This window comes from Elephantulus edwardii, unplaced genomic scaffold (genome assembly GCF_000299155.1).
Source record: "Elephantulus edwardii isolate Elephantulus edwardi_28Jun2011 unplaced genomic scaffold, EleEdw1.0 scaffold00003, whole genome shotgun sequence".
NCBI lineage: Eukaryota > Metazoa > Chordata > Mammalia > Macroscelidea > Macroscelididae > Elephantulus > Elephantulus edwardii.
In genome coordinates, this window is record NW_006399753.1 from 768771 (window position 1) to 787435 (window position 18665).

General features: G+C 54.0%; 1 protein-coding gene across 1 annotated transcript; it reads right to left on the bottom strand.

The window, feature by feature from the left end:
• Nucleotides 1-683: 683 nt before the first annotated feature.
• SPATC1 (spermatogenesis and centriole associated 1) lies at nt 684-18284 on the bottom strand. The gene is made up of 6 exons (XM_006879235.1): nt 18092-18284; nt 8544-9021; nt 8320-8513; nt 7766-7873; nt 7553-7692; nt 684-1013 (listed from the first exon to the last, which is right to left on the bottom strand). Exons 1-6 carry the CDS (start codon nt 18282-18284, stop codon nt 684-686), a joined length of 1443 nt encoding a protein of 480 aa, XP_006879297.1.
• Nucleotides 18285-18665: the final 381 nt, after the last annotated feature.

An 18665-nucleotide genomic window follows, 5' to 3' on the forward strand; every position in this document is an offset into this window, starting at 1 on the left:
CTGCCCCTCCCTGCAGCCTGTGAGGAGGTGAGGTGTTCCTCTCCGCATGGGTGAGGCATTCTGAGCCTAGGCTGCAGACTTTCCTGCCCTGCCCCCAGGGCTGTGTCACACCAGCTCCCTGCCTCACCCCGCACCCACGTCTGTGGCCAGCTCCTAACTCCATTTCCGGCCCCCACACCTTTCTCCTCCACCCCTGCTCTCCCACTCCACACTTGTCCTTCACCCAGCAGGTGGCGGCCCTGAGCCTTCTCCCTGCATCTTCAGAGTGCACCCCCACTTTTAGGACCTGGGGTCTGGCAATGGGCCCCACTTCTTTGGGATTTCAGTGTAACTGTTAGCTCTCCATTCCCTTCCCTCCCCTCCTTCCTGTCCCCTCCCTGGAGGTCCTAGTCAGGAGGCAGCCCCCCACACCACATCTTGTCTCCCTCCCCAGGTCTCAGTGGATCCTGCAGGTTCTGTGGAGGCCTGTCTTCTGCAGCCCCCCTGCTCTGCACCCACAGACCAGGGACAGCTGGACACCCCTGAGTGAACTTGAGCATTGGGTCTTCATGGATGAAACTCACAGTGAGCCTATCCCCAAGGACAGGCAGGACCGCGGGGTGCCAGCGAACCCCTTAGAGGAGAACAAACCAGGGTGTGGGTGCAGCCCAGTGGCCGAGGCCCTGTGGGCTTTAATGACTGTGTCACCAGATGAACATGGGCTTGCCGTCGTCGTGTGCCAGCTGGCTGAGGCAGGAGAGCAACAGCAGCGCGTCAGACAGCATGTTGGGGTGCACAGTCTCCACCAGCACCCGCTGCAGGAAGTCCATGGTGTAGCAGCCCCCGTCGGAGGCCGCCAGCTCGGGCCGCTCACGCAGGATGCCGTAGGCGTTCACCAGCTGCTCTGTCAGCGCTGGGTGGATGTGTCCATTGTAGCCCAGACTCTGCAGCCGGTTCATGATGCTCACATAACGCTGGGTGAGCGTCTGGCACAGGTCTTCATCCAGTTTGTGGTCATTAGGGTTCATGGAGGCCTGGGGAAAACACACTTGTCAAGGGGAGCTGCCCAGGGGGACACTCCTTCTTCAACCCTCTTCTATCACCCCAAGGGCTTTGGGGCTGAGCTGAGGGAGGTGGGGACAGCAGGCAGTGGGAGGTGCAGGGCTAGGCTCACAAGCTCTCAGGGCTCCCTGACTGTCAGCCCAGGAGGCACCTCTGGGCGGCCCCCCTCCATACCCCTCCCTCAGCCTCCTTTCCTGTTCCCTGCTGGGGCTCCCCAAAAACACTGAATTGACACCTAGGCTCAGAGTTCAGGCAAGGGAGGGAAAGTGCCCCTGGTTCTCCACTGTCTCTCTTGACAGCTTCTGTCACTCTCCACCCACTTCCAGGCAGCCCTGGAGGCACCCCTGAGCCACAGGGCAGCTCCTAGGGACCCTCCCTCACTGGACTCAGGACTTTCTGATCAAGAGGCTGCATTTCCAGGGCCTGAAGTGCTGGTGAGTAAGGCCCCTCCCTCAGTGTGCCCCACTGCCCAGCTCTTGCCCTGTCCCTCAGCCATGCTGTTTCCACTCTAAGTTGCCCAAGTTCCTCAGTGTCACCTTCACAGGAGGAGGTGCCCTGTCCCCATCCCAGGCTGTGCTCATTGAGCCAGGCAGATGGAAGTACCTCTCACTGACCACCCCCATCACCTAGGACACAACTCTCCAACTTCAAAATACTCACAGCCCCCAATACTTATCCCTGTCCTCCAAGCCCAGGCCCAGCCAGCAGGCCACGGCACACATTTACGGGTCAGTGGGCAGTGCCTGGGCATCCCAGGCAGAATGGGAGACCCTCTGAAAGCCCTGGTCCCTGAGGAAGGGGAGGATACTGTTTCTGCATCTCATCCAGGACTTCTAATTGTGCACAGTGACCTGTGAGAGTGGTGCTCAGTGAAGCCGGCCAGACACAACAGGACACAAGGCTTGTGGTGGCACTTAGAGAAGGGGCAGAGGACAGGCAGAGACAGCCACAGATCCCAGGTCATCAGAGCAGAGCTAGGGCAGAGAGGTGTTGCATGTGCGGTGCAGTTGAGGACAAATCCAAGTGTAAATTCCTGCTGAGCGTATTTGCATGCTTACGGTGGCGCACAGAGCCACCAGTGCACAAGTGGTTAAAGCAGGACGTTTTTAGAACGTCTGTTTTACAACAGTAAGAAATTATACGGAGAAAAATGGGTTCAAGAGGACACAAAACACAGCTTATAAACACCTGGACTTGCATGGTGACCAGTGCAGGCTGGTCACTCAGTGGGCACACAGGGCTAAGCCACTATAGGCAGATTGCTGAAGTGTCTCCGTCCCATCATCTCCCAGGGCCCCATCCATCCGGTTCCTCAGATGAGCTCCACTCCACCTGCCTGTGCCTCTTGTACCAACGGTTAAATGCTTGAGCATCAACCAGGAGGGAGTCTCATTGCACTCTGAGGAACACTGGTGGTGCTGTGGTCCATGTATTTGACTGCGAAAACAAAGGTCAGTAGTTTGAACCCACCAGTAGCTGCCAGGGAGAACGACTCTGTGTGTGTGTGTGTGTGTGTGTGTGTGTGTGTGTGTGTGTGATCTGCTCTTGTATAGATTACAGCAAGGCAGCCCATGGCCAGTGCTGTTCTACCCTCCAGGGTCACTGTGAGTAAGACTTGAGAGACCAATGGTGGTGGAGTTAATGTTTCATTTCTTTCATTGGCCTCCATTTATTTAAAAGCAAGGATGTAAAAACAAAAATGTAAGTGCTCAACTTGAAGCAGAAAGAAGGAAACTAGAAAATAGACTTCCAAGATTCAGTGAGAATCAACAGACAAAAACGGGATGAGTGGTCACATCTCGCTTGGGAGTGGAGGGCAGAGCTGAGTGTCACCTGGGAGGTCACCGAGCACGAGCCAATGAAATGAAGCTATGGCTGTGCACCTCCCATCCTGGGGAACCAGGACCCACCCCAGGGGCAACAGACCTAAAATCTGTCCTGTCCTTGGCTGTCATCATTTCTGACACACTTGAATCCACGTTTGCACTGTGTCACTCCATCTTGTTGAAAGTCTTCCTCTCTTTTGCTGACCCTCCACCTTTCCAAGCGTAGTGTCCCTCTCCAAGGAGTAGCCTCTCCTAATAACATGCTCAACATGAAAGTAACCTGCTGCTACCCTGGTCTCCAAGGAGCACTCTGGCTGCATCTTCTCCAAGACATGTATGTTCTCTGGGTAGTACATGGGATGGTCAGTTCTCTCAATTCATCTCCCGTCATCCTTATTCATTGTCCAGCTCTCAAACACATAGCAGGTGACTGAAAAGACCATGGCCTGAATCAGGTGCACCTTAGTCTTTAACTGACATAATTTCTCTTTAACTCTGGGGAAGCCCTTGACAGCAGATTTTCCCAATGCAGCAACTTTTGATTTTTTGACTGCTATAGCCAAGAAGTAGTTCCTTATGGAGCCAAGTAAGATGAAATTTTTGTTGACAATTTCAATCTTTTCTCCATGTGTCTATTGTGATGTTGCATATTGGTCCACGGGTGAGGATTTTTGTCTTCTTGATGTTAAGATGCAATCCATATTGAAGGCTGTATCTTCTGCAGTGAATAGTTCAAGTCCTCCTTACTTTCAGCATGCAAGGCTGTGTCATCTGCATAAAACAGCTTGCTGATGAATCTTCTTCCCAGCCTGATGACACAGTCCTTTTCTTATAGCCTGGCCTCTTGAATGGTTTAGTTGGCATGCAGATTGAATAGCTGTGTAGAAAGGATATAGTCTTGATGCATAATTTTCCTGATTGAAAATCATACGGTGTTCCCCTGTTCTTGTCAGACAACTGCTTCTTGGTCTACATAGAGGTTTAGCATGAGCACAAAAGTATTCTGGGATTCTCATTTGTGTGCTGCCCAGAGACCTGGCTCCTGGCTTTTCAGAAGCGAGAGGGTAGCTTCAAAAGCAGTCTCTGCAGCACAGATAACAGCCCAGTGTCTGTGCAAAGTTACTACTAGCAATGGGTTGTGGTTTGCCCTCAGATAAGCTTCTACAGCAACTGCACAGTTGAAAAGATGAAAGCAGAGATGGAAATAGCAACCTTTCACAATAACTCCCCAAATGAGGGAGTGGAGAAGAAACCTCTTAACCTGGTCTGGAAGACACTGAAACTGGCTCCCCCAGCATCTGTTTATTCCTGCACTTTCTCCTGCCTTCCTGACCTGAATGAGGGTAGAAGCTAACAACCACCATTGTGTTTTAAAAAGATCTTCCAAACAGCTCTAACTCTCTTCTGACCTGAGATGTAGACAAGTAGAAGCATGTTGGTGGGCTTCTGCAGGAAGGTGGACATCTAAAGGAGGACTGTGGGGGAAAAGCAGGACCTGGAAGGGGAGACATGTGTATGGGAGGGGAGAGGAGAACCTGGAAGGGGAGGAGTGTGTATGGGAGGGGAGAGGAGAACCTGGAAGGGGAGGAGTGTATACGGGAGTGGAGGGTCTATGAGGGGAGGGGTGTGGAGGGAGAGCAGGGTCTGGGAAGTAAGAGGGAGACTTCGTTCTTCAGTGAGAAATGGGTGGGATTTCAGGGCCTGCCTAACCGAACTTCTGCATACTGTCCCTGGGGCAGCAGTTTCAATGGCGTGTCCCCTACGAACATTCCTTCAAGGATGGCGATTTTTTCCCTGGCCAAATAGCAAGTAAACCAGGTTTAGAATCTTTCCTGCTGACTCTCCAACTGCCTAAGCAATTATAAGAAACACTTTTTTTGCTAAAATCAGTTGATGTAAGTTCTCTTGTTTGAACCAAGAACAAAGACTGATTTGTCTCATATGGTGGTCTGTCCAAACTCCTGGAACACACATCCTACTTAGTGACGAGACGGAGCCTTCTCAGTAAAGTCAGAAGCAGGACTGAGTGGCTCCCTGGTTGTCTGCGCATGTAATGATATGAAGTGGGAGCTATATAACGATCCTTCATGACTTCAGAAACCCAATAGTTGTGAGAGACTACGGGTGATGTCAGGGCTCCTTACTCCTGTCCCTGTTACGGCGGTTTTCTAGGAGGTAGCCAGTTAGAGGAAAACATCCCCAACAAGTGTTTGCCAGGAGAGAGTGAATCTTTTCAGACCTGCCCCCCTCCATCCGGACTAAGGGGCTCCTCAGCCTGGACACAGGCCAGGCCAGGAGCAAGCACCCGGGAGCAGGAGGTCCATAGAAGCTGAAGCAACAAGGACTTTCCCCCAGAACCAACACAGAGAGGCTTCTCTACAGCTGGTACCTGGATTTGAACTGGATTCCTAAACTGTGAGGTTGTAAAGTCACCCACTCTTCTCTGTTACTGAAACATTAGAAGACTTAATCCCTCACATCATATCTGGTTCTATTAAATACTGCCTGGGAATCTAGGTAATAGAAGGTATGCAAAGATCAAGAAATTACATTAAAGAAGTAGAAAAGAGTGGGAAAATTGTCCTTCTTTGCGGACAATATGATTGTCTACACAGGAAAACCAAGATGTTAGAAGTGGTGAAAAGATTCATTACGTAGGAAATACCAAATAAATGTACAAAAATGAAAAACTAAACACATTGTCAGCAGGCTGGTGAGTGGGGCTCTGGAAGGTGCCAGAAGATGCCTTAGATTTGAGACAGCTGCAATTATCAGGACCAAACACCACCCTCAGTCACGTCTCCCCCACCCCGTGGGCTCACAGCACCTCCCTCTGGACACCTTTGCCATTGGATGAAAGAGGTGACAGGAATAAGCACTGGAAGGCTTAGGCCCCACTGAGTGAATTCTAACTCAGGGACCCTCCACACAACTTAAGGGCGCACACCTTCCTCCCTGCACCTTCCTCACCCCCACTGTCACATCTGAGCTCACTGGGCCAGCCACTGTGTCTAGTCATTTCTTGAGGATCTTCTTTCTCATTGACCTTCTATCAGGCAGGATGGCCTTCTCCAGGGACTAGTCCCTCCTGGTGACATGTTCCAGGTACAGGAGTGGAAATCTCACGTGCTAACAGCTGGGAGTGTTCTGACTGCACATCTGCCAAGAAGTTGGATTGGTTTTCCGGGCATTCGTGCTATATTCAACATGCTTTGGCAACCGAGCTCTGAGGGAGGAATCACTAATACTTCTCGTTCCTTATTTGTTGTCTGGCATGGGAGGCAACGGAAGGACCACAGCTTCTTGCAGGTGAGCTTGAGGTTTTAAGCTTTTAACACTTTAAAATGTTTCATTTTTAAGGTTTTAATCTTTACATTTTAACACTTCAAAGGGATCTTTTGGAGCACAGTTGTAACACAGCTTCTGATCCCTTGACTCTGTGTCCACGAGCATTGATGGCGGATCCAAGTAAAAGGAAATCTTTGACAACTTGAGCATTTTCTTGGTTTATCACAGTGTTACTCATTGTTCCAGCTATATTGTTAGGATCATCTATCTGAGCTAGTATTTTCACAGAATAGCAAAATAATTATTAACAGCAGTGTGAACTGCTGGTGTGACATTTGTAAATGTGGCCCTGGCCAGCCCTCCACGCTACTGCCTCGGTCTCTGGTTTTTGTTTTGTCTTTTGCCCTCCTCCCCTTGGTCTTAATGGAGCGGCTGCCTGTGTCACGCTGGCCTCCAGGCCTGGGGTGTCTGTGAGGAGAAGCAGTTCTTGGACCGTCATTTCAGTCATGCGCTGCAGTTAAAGACGGCGTGTTACACCTTCAGAAGGACTCATTTAAAACAGGGAAAGGACCAAGTGTGTCTGGGACCTTCTGAGAAGGAAGATGTTCCTAAGCTCCAAAGGAAGTGTGGGGGTGGGGGGTGGGGACTCTGGCCCCTTCAGTCTGCTCTGAGAACACACCAAACATTCCCAAACCCGTGAGCACTGCTGCAGCCCCCTGGGCTCTGAGGTGGTAAAGCTTGTGGGAGGGGACTTTGCTGAGCCCCCCTTCACAGAAGCTCTCAGAGTCCAGTAGGAACTATGGCTGTGCAGGTCCAAGCTGGCCACTGTGAGCTCCAGATGCTGGTCCCTGTGGTAGGGATGGGCCCTGGGCCAGGGGGCCCTGGAAAAAGAGGGGGCCTGGAGCAGGGGAGGGAGACACCCAGAGGCCGCCTGCCCACTCCTTTGGCCCAGCGAGAGGCAAAACCTGATTCCTCCCAAAACTGCAGACATCCCCTGGCTACTTGAGAGAAACGTGCTTCCCAAGCCCAGGAACCCCCTATATTTTGTCCAGCAGTCCGGTCTCACCCTTGCCTACCTCAAATTCCCCACCCCGCCCCTCGCCACCCCTACATCCCCTGCATTGCGCCCCATCACCTAACCCACCGAACCCCTTGCTCAACCCTGAGCTCCAGGCCTCCTTCGGCCAGACCCTCCGGCCTGTCCTCGAGGCCCCGCCTCTTGAGCCCCTCCCCCAAACCCTTGACCCACCCCTGAAAGCCCCTCACAGAGGCCACGCCCCTCAGGCCACGCCCCTGAGACAACTCCCTGAGGCCCCTCCTTGAGGCCACGCCCCCGAGGCCTGCTCTGAGGCCACGCCCCCTGAGGGCCGTTCTGAGGCCACGCCCCCAGCCCTCACCTGGATGATCTTCTCCGGGATGTTGGCGACGGTGAAGCCATAGAGGCGCACCCGCTCCGGAAAGATGCTGGACAGTATCCTGCGGTCCAGCTGGAAGGCGATCTCCCCCACCAGCCGCTCCCAGGCCAGCTGCTTGCACTCTGCACGAGAAGGCGCGGTCAGCAGCCCTCCGTGGGGGCGGCGGCTGGGGGCGCGGCGGCCCAGGCCTCTCACCTCGCGGGCTGTCGGAGAACTTGCTGGCTCTGCGGTGGGCCAGCTTCCGCTCCAGCTCCAGAATGCTCTTCCGCGACGTTTCGGAGCGCGGCCCCCGGGCTTCGCCGGCTGTCGCCGGGGCGGCCGATGTGCGGGTGGGGGAGTGGTGGATGAGCCGGGGTCGGGTGGAGGAGTGGGTGGCGTGGTGGGCCACGTGGGTCAAGCTAGAGGAAGCGCAGCTGGGGACAGCAGCCTGGGAGGCGGGCATGGGCGGGGCCCGGACAGGGCTGGGGACAGCCAGCTCCACAGGGCCACTGGACTGGGCTCTGGGGTCCAAGCCGCCGAAGGTGAAGACTGTGGTGGGGCTGACGGGGGTGGACGTCTGGAGCGGTGGCCCCACAAACGTCACACTGAGGGCCTCCAGGTCTTGGCCTGCCCCACCGTGCTCAGCTGACACCAGGACTGGGGACGTGGGGAGGGGAGGGCAGAGGTGGAGGGTCAGAGGCAAGAGGACTGGGTCTTACCCCCTGCCCCCTCCCAGGGCCCCCCAGTCCCTCTTTCCCTGCACCTGTTACCTTTGGTGTGGGTAGCGGACCCTGAGCTCACGGAGGGCTGGGGCCCAGTGGAGGGCCTGCGGGAGGGTTCGGACAGCCGCACCCTGGTCGATTCGGACAGCACGGTGTTGCCCGCGGGGCTGGCTAGCAGGTTCGGGGGTCCAGTCAGAGGGTTTGTTGAAGGTACAGCCAGGGGGCTATTTGGAGTCAGGGGTCTAGTAGAAGGCAGTCCAAAAGTGCTGGACATTGTGCCTACTGGGGGCACCATCATGGGACTACTTGGAGTAAGGGGGCCAGTGGACGTCAGCCCCAAAGAAGTGGTCACTGTGCCCATTGGGGGCACAGCCATGGGACTGGTAGGAGTCATGGGGCTAGTGGACGTTAGCCCAAGGGAGGTGGTCAGTGTGCTCGCTGGGGGCACTGCCATGGTGCTGGTCAGGTGGCCGCTCAGGGGGCCGGTGGCAGGCAGGCCAAGGGAGCTGGTGATCGTGCTGGTGGGGGGCACTGCTCCCGGAGCAGCCAGGAGAGTGACATACTGATTGTCCTGTGACACAGGCCCAGAGCTTGACAGGAGCGCATTGAGCTGGCCAGGCAGGTTGCTTACAATGGAGCCCACTGGGGGACCAGGCTGCGAGTTATTCAGCATGTCAGTCAGGGTCCCCACCCCCATGTCTTCCGGGCCTGGCTGATTGGCTGCTGCTGGAGAGGATGGCAGGAAGACACCTGGAGGGAGTGCAGAAAGAGCTGAGACTCAGGACACCCCACTGAGGCAGCCGGCACAGGGTCCAGTGTTGATTCGCTGGGTGCTCATGGGACCAGTTTATTCCTGCGACCAGTATGGACTTGGTGACAAGCACTCCTGCATCTGAGGGCACATGCTTTGTCCCCTCCTCTGTCCTGTGGGTCCCCCTAGGTCCTTTCCTTTCATCTCCTTTCCCTGTTCAACCCCCTTTTTTCTTCATCTGTAGCTTCCAGATCTTTCTAGCTCAAGTCACTCTTCAGTGTCCGTCTCTGATTCTCTGTTCTCCAGCTACAGGGATGCCCACTCCCCAGGTCCATCGACTGCACTACTGGTGCCCTGTGTGTCCTCACAAGAGGGCATTCCCCTGTAGGATTCATAGTCACCAAGCTGTTCCCTTGTTCCCTAGAAGAATGTCTACTGTGCTCAGGCCTCCTGGTCAACACCCCTGGGGCAGGAGCTCGACCCAAGGCTGTGGGGATTCCCGGGGGAAGTCATCCTACCAGTGTTAGGGTGGGGGTGGAGCAGCTTGTTGGGGAGGAGGAGGTGGGGCGTACAGGGCAGCATGGCGACGGACGGTGGGATCTTTCCACTTGGTTTTTTGCCAAGGGGAAAGCAGGAGCTCTCAGTATAGGAGCAGATGGAACACACGCTGGACAGGACACAGCCTGAACACTTCGTGGTTGGCCCCACAGTGGGAGGACCCTGGAGTGTGTGCTTGCATCCGACTCAGGAACCCGGAAAGCCAGGTGACAAGGAGGTCCTGCACATGTTCCCTGTTGCAGCTTCTCAATGTTGCTGTCACATGGAAAGTGGCTCAGAGAGGATACAAATGAATGACCACTAGGTGCTGGAGTGGCTTTAGTTAACAAAACCCTACATGCTATGTCCAGAGCCCTGTCCTCTGCATCCTGCACCCAGCACCCTGCCCTCTGAGCCCTGCACCCTGCCCTCAGCACCCTGCCCTCTGTGTCCAGCACTGTTTTCTGTGCCCTGCTCCCTGCCCTCTGCACCCTGCATCCAGCGCCCTGCCCTCTGCGCCTTGCGTCCAGCGCCCTGCCCTCTGTGCCTTCAGTGGCCTGCTGTCTGCGTTCAGATCTCTGCCCTCTGTGCCATGCTCCTTGCCCTCTGCACTCTGCATCCAGTGCCCTGCCCTCTGTGCCCTCAGCACCCTGTCCTTTGTGTCCAGCAGCCTGCCCTCTGCCTTCAGAGCCCTGCCCTCTGCACCCTGCATCCAGCAGCCTGCCCTCTGTGCCCTCAGCACCCTGCCTTCTGTGTCCAGCACCTTGTTTTTTGTGCCCTGCTCCCTGCCCTCTGCACCTTGCATCCAGAACCTTGCCCTCTGTGCCCTGAGCCCTGCACTCGCCTTTCAATCACTGCTGCAACCTCTCTGCAGTCCATCTCCTTGACAATCTCCCTCTTTCAGATGAAGTTTCACTTTGGTCTGTTGTAAGGAGCATTCTGGGGGCTTTTCCAAGACAGATGCGTTCCCTCTGAGCCATACTCTGATTTAAAGACTCAAGTCTTCCGTCGTCATTTGGGTGTGCCTATGGACTGCCTCCAGGTAACATCCAGTTCAACCTCTTCTGCTCCAACTGGCCGTGGTCAGAGATCTTTAAAATTGCGTTGTCTGGTCAGCCCTAGACTGTTGCAAATACTGCCCCTCTGTGGACACATATGGTATTACCTCCCACTGTCTGTTGAGCTTTTTACTCAAGCAATGAGCTTGAACTTCAGCTTTCAATCACTCCCGTTTCCCCAACACCCAGCAGTCCTGCTATAGAGTTATTTGCTACTGATTTTCTCTGCAAACTTTCTTTTCAGAGGTCCTTAGTGTGCAAGGCCCAGTCTTTCTTCAAAACCTTCCCGAAAGCTCTGGCATGCTCCGGAAGGGTTACTTAACTGCGCATATTGCGACATATTTTGTTGCTTCATTTGCCTTTTGAGGTCCCAAATGTTTGTCAGATGAATACGTTTAGATTACATAGACAAATCAACTAATCTCTATGGGTCCAATTTTGTTCTGGTTTCACGGGAACTTTTGCTGTAGGAGCCATTGTGAGTGGAAGGGAAGCAGCCCTGGGAAGCGAGATCTGGAAGGGTGGACACAGCTAGGCCAGATGCGGGAGGATGGAGTGGGAGGAGAGATGCGAGATGGCCAAGGGGAGGGCGCGAGCTGGTCCTTCTCAAACTCTGATTCCTCCAAGAAGATCATGGGGAAGGGTAACTGGAGGCCAAGGCCTGCTGGCCAGTGTGGACAGAGGACGGTCCACACCTGGCTCACCTGTCCCTGCACAGCCAGCATCCTCACTAGTACAGGTGAGCAAAGTACTTGCTCACTAACCCACAGCGAGCAGCTTCAGGCTTCACCACGTTCAAGGCCGCCTCTGAGAGACTGAAGGGGAGAGGGGAGAAACGGGCAAATGAGGGGAGGGGGTCACTAGGGCAGCAGAGATTAGTGACCGGATGGGGGGAAGGCTAGACAAGGTGCGATGAGAACTTGACGAGATGTGGATAAAAGGCATGAAGGTAGTAATTAGATAAAGCACAATGGATATGACGATTATAGAAAGCAAATGTGCATGAATGAAACTCAATGTGTACTAATGATTGTAGGCAAACCATAAAACAAATAGAAAAAAATATTCTGGCTTCTAGGTGTGGCTGGCACCTCTCTCCCAAGTTCACAGTCCTTCCCACAGAATCAAAGACTCTTCTCAAACAGCCAGGGGGATTGCTGCTGACCAGACGGAGCCCCCAGCAGGTGGGGGAAGCCCACTCTCACCTGCTCTTCCTCATCAATCTTGTCAACACCTCCACGTGGGCTCCTCTCTGCTCCAGTTCAACACAAAGATCATTAACTAGGACTAAGAAGGTGATATGTGTTCACTTCAGGTGCAACTCACAGAAATGATGATAGAGACGTGAGTAAAGCCAACCGCACAGGGACTCCAGGGAGCATAAAGCCTCATGTCTAGGGCAGAAGGGACAAGGACTGTGGGACAACATCCGTCTCATGCCACCGGAGAGTCTGCGGCTGGTGCGCATAGCACATTGGCTGTTAACCAAGAAGCTTGAGTCCCCCGCAGAGCCTCAGCAGAATGGGCTGCGGCGCACCGGGGAGCAGTTTGGCTCTGACACACACTGGCAGCTATGAGGGACAGGGCCCTGTGCCAGGCACTTGGTGCTTCAGTTCAATACACTTTGCTCTGAGCAATGTAGGCGGCTGTAGAAGCTGGACACTGGTCCTGGTGGGAGAAGCTGGGGTGCAGGGAGGAGAGTGAAACTTTCCAGAGAAGATGATGTTCAAGCAGAGACAGGAGGACCAAGGACAGGAGGGCTGGGCAGGGCCAGTGCTGGGCATTCCTGTCCAGGCCTGTGGTCTGCAGGAAAGTGGCAGATGGCCCCACAGAAAGGCCCTTCTGTTCAGCCATGAATGGTGCAGAAATGGAAGCACCCAACTGCAGAGGACTGTTCCGCAAATCAAGAAATGTCCACCTGTCGTTTTCTATGAAATTATTTAAAGTGCCATTTTCAGAGAGCTCATAAAAACTTTGATAAGAACACAAGGACCAGTTTTACAGCAGAAGTTCCCTGAGGGCAGAGTTCTTCCCAGCCACAGTTCTCCAAGTGCCCAGAATAGAGCTGAGGCCTCACGATCCACTCACTCACGGCCTTCAACTTGGAAAAGACTCCTGCTGACCCTCCACTGGGCTACTGAGGTTGTAAATTAACCGGAAGGCATTGCCCATCTTTCCCCCCCAGGCCACTGGTGGATTCAAACCTTTGGAGACACTTGACAGCTTCCTCACGCCACATTAAGGATTCAGGACATGTGTGTCCATGGGAGGGAACAGAGCAGAAGTGTAGGCAGTGAGGCCTTTGTCCAGCATGTGCTCAGATTAGTGTGACTGGGGAAGAAGAGGTCCCGATGAAGACTCAGAACTAGGGCCCCTGTGATCGTCACTCAAGGTCAGGGCAGGCTGATTGTGCAGGCCTAAGACAGCTGGAGAGGACAGGACCATCTTAGAGGAAGGACCCGCCCCTGTGTCACTTGAGGTCCATCCCAGCAGGAAGGCCGCGATGACATGTCCCCTGTGACTTCAGGACATGGTGTTGGTAAGTGCCTCAGCCACAGTGTCATCAGGGTCAAGGACTGTCTTAGACTGTGTTCTTGAGAGAAGCAAAACCAATCAGGTGTCTGTATCTCTATGAAGGAATGACAACAGACACTTTCAGTGCTGGCCAGTCCCAGGCCTGTGGGTCAGACGTCAGGAAAGAGGCTTTCAGCTGTGGACGTCACCGAGTCCAAGGGTGGCAGGTAAGGCAGGGTTCTGGGTCAAGTCCAGAAGCCGGAGGTGACAAGCCCAGAAACAGAATCCAGATCAAGCAGGAGGCAAGGGAGCCTTGACGCACTTGTCACTCTATCCAGTGCTGGCTACGTCCTTGACCAAAGTCCTTTTTAGCTGGTTGGCTGCTCAGACCAGGTCTCACTGTGCAGATGATGGTCTGTTATACTAGGTCTCATCGAGCGAGTCAATTACATCAGCCTCCATGAAGGGAAGTTACAAAAGAGCTCACCAAGGAATGAGTGACCACCAAATCAGAGAATCACAGGCGAAGGTCAAGTCCAATCAGGGCCATGACCACAGGGTCCTGTCACAGTCTCCAAGACTCTCAGTAGCAGCCCTACCAACTCTGGTTGGGGTCCGGAGACTTCTGTGTCCCCATGGTACTGCTGGTACCTGTGCCTTGACAATAGGGACCAGCCATGGTGGCTGGCAGGTGGGCCATGAGGACAGACCAGGAGAACTGGGCTGCCCAGGGCTCCGCAGTACATCCTGACTTTTTTCTTGATTTTTTTTTTTATTTTATTTTTGCGTGAGTGTACCGTCAAATCAGATCTGACTGGTACAGGAGGAGATTGTCCCTCCTTTTCCCGGCAGAGCATCTGGTGGATTCGAACTGTGTGTCTCTGGGATTGTAGTTGCAGCTCCTTGCCACTAGGCCACCAGAGCTCCCCCCATCCTGACTTTTTTAACTTGCAATTTTGAATTATGCAATTGCTTGATTTATTTAGATTTGTGAGTTGCTGGTCTTCTTGGGTGGAAGAACAGTGCTAGAGTATCAAACACAGCACTGGGCTCGCTACATCCTAAGAATCACAGAGATTCGGAGGGCTGCTATAGCAGGTGCCTGAAACCAAGAGAAGCCATTGCCTTCGTTTTCCAAGTGTGTTTATAGAGTCTTGAATTGTTTAAGGGAATTCCTGCTTTCCACCAACCTGCTCCTCACACCTTCCCTGTCACAGCAAGCTGCTAATTTTGGGGTCAGCCTACACTGCCCCACAGCCCACATCCACTTGAACAGGCCTTGCACCAGGTCCTGCCTTCAGCTGTGGCCATCGGTGCTGCCAACACCCTGGCATCCCTGGGAACCATGACCCCAGCGCCATGCAAGGTGCCACCCCTGCCCCACTGCATTACCAAAGGCACCTCTGACAGAAAGCCGATTGAATTAGTACATCTTCAGAGAACCTCCAGATTTCAGGCTGCATTTAGAAGAGACTGTGCACCAGGAATATAATTGTTGGTGTCAGCTGTTGGCTGAATACCATCTGTGTCTTATTGACTTGCAATGGCGTTTAACTGTAGATCTCAACAATTTATGGCTAACACTGAGAAGAATGGGATTCTAGAGCACTTAACTGTTCTCATGGGAAACCTATATTGAGAACAAGTAGTTGTTGTCTGAACAGAGCAAGGGAACATTTTATGGTTTAAAATTCAGACAGGGATGTGTCAGGATTCCCCCAGCATCCCCCCCCATTCAGCCTGTGAGACAAGCAAATCAATCGGCACTATGAAGAATGTGACATCAGAATTTGAGGAAGACTAGTCAACAACCTGAATTATGAAGATGACACATTACTTGCTAAAAATGAGGGAAACTTGAAAAATGCTTGCTGCAGAAGATTAGACTACAGCCTTCAATGTGGATGTCATCTCAGCATCAGGAAATAAAAAATCCTCACCACTGGGCCAAAAGGTGACATCATGATAGATGAAGAAATAATAGAAATTGTCAATGACTTAATCTTACTTGGATCCACAATGAACACCTTTGGTACTTGAAGCCAAGAAATCAGAAGACGTGTTGCATTGGGAAAAATCTGTCAATGGCCTCTCCAAAGTGTTAAGGAGTAGTGATGTTAGTTTAAAGACTCACGTGCACCTGATTCAACCATGGTCTCTTAAATTACTTGTTATGCATTTGAAAGCTGAACAGTGGATAAGGATGACAGAAAGAAAGAAAATTGAAGCCTTTGGCTTGTGATGTTGGAGCAGAGTACTGAATTTCCCACAGATTGCCAAATGATTTGTCTTGGAGAAAATGCAACCAGGGTGCTCCTTGGGGGCAAACAGGGTGAAGTTTTGTCTTACAATACTTTGAGCACGTTGCTGGGGGAGGCCAGTCCTTGGAGAAGGATAGCATGCTAGGGAAGGTGGAGGGTCAGAGAAAGTCAGGAGGATGTACAAGGAGATGGAATGACATAGTGACGGAAGCAATGGCCTTGAGTATGTCCGAGATGATGAGGATGGCACAGGAGAGGCCAGGGTTCAGATCCCTTGTTCACATGGTTGCTATGGTCTTGTGGACAGCACTGGACTCCAGCCCATAGGAGGCAGAGGCCGGTTGAGAGGGGAAAACACCCGGTGACCTGATGCCCTGGGAGCTGGTGGAGGTGGAACTAAAGGTGGTGCTGCTGCGGAACCAAGAGTGGGGTTGAATGTTGAGGAGGAGCCAAGGACAGGTTCTAACAGCCAGGTGGGCCCTTGCATGGAGGTGGGGTCAAGGCAAGGTTAAGTTCAGGGTAGAACCAGGGCACAGGCCTAACGTGGAGGTGAAACCACAGTCAGGGTGTGGTGTCAGGGCAGAACCAGGGGTCAGTTTTTACGTTTGTGCAAAGCTAGGGTAGGGTCTGTATTGGGGCGGGGCTTGGGCGCTGGGCGGGGCTTGGTGCTGGGCTGAGCCAGGAGTTTTGGTGTTAGAGGCGGGGCTTCTGGTATGGGTAGAGCCAGAGCACCGGCTGGTATTGGGGCGGGGCTTGGGTGATGGGCAGAGTCTGGTCTGTGTTGGGTGGGGCTTCTGGTATGGGTGGAGCCAGGGGCGGGGCTTGAACACTGGGTGGAGCCAGGGCGGAGGTGAAGCGTCAGGGTAGGCAGCTGAGGACTTGAGGACACTGATGGAGGCCCTGGAGGGGAGGACGGTGGGTCAAGCAGCTTCCACATGGGGTGGGGTGTTGACCTTTAGAGAAGGGTGGCCCAGAGGTGAGGTGAGACCTGGCATGAGCTCCAGACATGGGTCTGCTGCAGACCCTGAGGGGTGTGGGGGTCCTGGAAGTGTGGGGCCCTGAGGCCAAGATGGGTCTAGTGGGGAGAAGGGCCTGAGAGAAGGAAGGGGGTTCAGAACACCCTGAGGGAGTGTGTAGGGCAGTGAAATGGGAAGGAGTTATGAACAGTTCTGAGCAGGAGGCAGGCTGCAACTGCCCCAAAACACCTCTGAGGTGGTTGGGGAGGGAGTGGGCTTGATGGGAGTGGGGTGTGGGAGGCGAGTATGGAGTGAACGAAGGTGGAAAAAGCCCGCCAAGGGTCTAGTTGTGTCCTCTTGTCTTGTTTTGATCCCCTGTCTCATCCTGATGGACTGTCCTGTGCTGACTGTTAGGGTCAGAGAGCAAAGGGTACATGGAGAGAGGCTGTGAGGAAGATGTGTGAAAACAGCACTCCGGAGGTAATAACCCACAGCTGGGGACACACTTCCCGCACCCCATGTGCACGTTCGCAGGGGGACCCTGCTCCACACACCTCACTTACACACCCTCCCACCACGTGTGCACGTACACAGCCTTAGCCTTCACCACCTGACCTTCTCATCCCCCTGAAACTCTATCTGCTGACTCTGCTTGAGTCGCTGCCCATGATACCCACTGCCACCTCAACCACCAGCTGTGTCCCTTCCAGAACCTGGCCTGAGCCCTGTGCTTGGACCTTGGACTACTACAAGATCTGCAAGGCTCAAAGGTTCTCCTAAGAACTGGAACAAGGAGAAGGCTTGCAGAGCCGAGCTGGCTGTCTGAGCCCTCCAGTGTGTGTTCCTGGTTGGCCTGTTGTTTCAGGCGCCCGTGTGACCTTTAGGGAGGACGGCCGGCATGTTTGGACTTGGACAGTCAGCGGGAACCAGCTGGAGGAGGCTTTCAAGAGTGAGGAAAGAAGCCTGGACAGGAGGAGGGTGAAAACCGCCTGCAGGCTCCATCACCAGCATGTGGCTTGCAGCCAGCCCACTCCTGGGCTTGGGGGAGCCGGCCATGCACAGCCGGCTGAAGCCATGGAAGTTGAACTGGGTGAGGAGCAGACGAGGCAGGGCTGACCTCGCAGCCAAAGGCTGAAGCAATTGCGATGAGCCAGCCAGCATGGGACAAGCTCAGGGAGAGGGTCATCGAGTTGAATATGATTCATAGCAACCCTGTGATCATCGGACCTGAGCCCTGTCATCCCCGGCCTTCCTCATCTGCGGGTGGCTGGTCCCAAGGCTGTATGGTGGCCGAGAAGGCCAAAGCTCTACGGGTCACCATTGAGACCTTCTGGGGTTGGTCACCACCTGGACAGACTTGAGTTGGTGAGATCCAGAAGAGCAGAAAAGATGGGGTTCCCAGACTGACTGAGGACAGAGGGGGTCCCAGAACAAAGGAGGGGGGTGTGTCTCACAGGCATGTCGCTGGGGATTGGGGAGCATTTGCTTTGCGAGGGAGTGTATTAGTGGCCAAGCACCACCCCTACTACTTTACTGGGCTTCCCCGGCCTGTCTCAACACTAACACCAGCATCCTTCCTCTCACTGCCCTGCCTGGTCTCTGCTCTGGTGACTCTTCCACTCTTGTTTGCAGTGTCCTCACTTCCATTTCCTAGCGGGGACCCGGCATTGATTCCTTCCTCCCTCAGGGAGCCCCTTCCTGGCCTGGCCCCAGCCCCCCTGCACACAGGCCTCTTACAGTTGCCCTGGTGGGACGCCCCCTCTCCGAGCCAGCTGCTGAAGCTGCTGATGGCCAGGCCGCCTGCCTGGGTCTTGATGGCCGACTTGAGATCATGGTTCTCACGAATGAGGTGCGCTAACTTCTTGAGTTCCTCATTTTCCCGCACCAACTTCTCGATCTGATGCCGCAGCCCCTCATAATTGGTGAGCAGAGACATGCCCCGGGCGACAGAGGGTTCGATTGTGAAGGGAAATACTTATGAGGCTGCCCAGGGCCCCGGGCAAGGCCCGGGATGGCCACTGTGGGATTTGCAAGGACAGCCTAGTAGCCAGTATTGTGAGGTCAGCACTGCCAGGCTGGCTGCCTGGGCCCTAGGCCATGGCCTGGGACGCCCACCCTCCTCTGTGGGTCTAGTCTCACTTTTGAGGTGCTGTTCCCCAAAGATGTCTCTGATCCCTGGACACTCCATTGCTGCTGCCTGGTGCCAGCAAGGCCTCCTGTCCACCACTCCTCCTGGGACCCCGCAGGGCTCTCTGGCATGTTCCCCTCTACTTTGCTCTGTGGACAGGAACTTCCCCCCAATGTGGGCCCTGTCGTC

Excerpts from the sequence above, each read along its gene's own strand:
- SPATC1 (XM_006879235.1), bottom strand. The coding sequence starts at position 18,284 with ATGTCTCTGCTCACCAATTATGAGGGGCTGCGGCATCAGATCGAGAAG. Across the intron at positions 7,693-7,765 it reads GTTCTCCGACAGCCCGCGAG|AGTGCAAGCAGCTGGCCTGG; the intron begins GTGAGAGGCCTG and ends CTTCTCGTGCAG. Across the intron at positions 1,014-7,552 it reads TCCCGGAGAAGATCATCCAG|GCCTCCATGAACCCTAATGA; the intron begins GTGAGGGCTGGG and ends TGTTTTCCCCAG.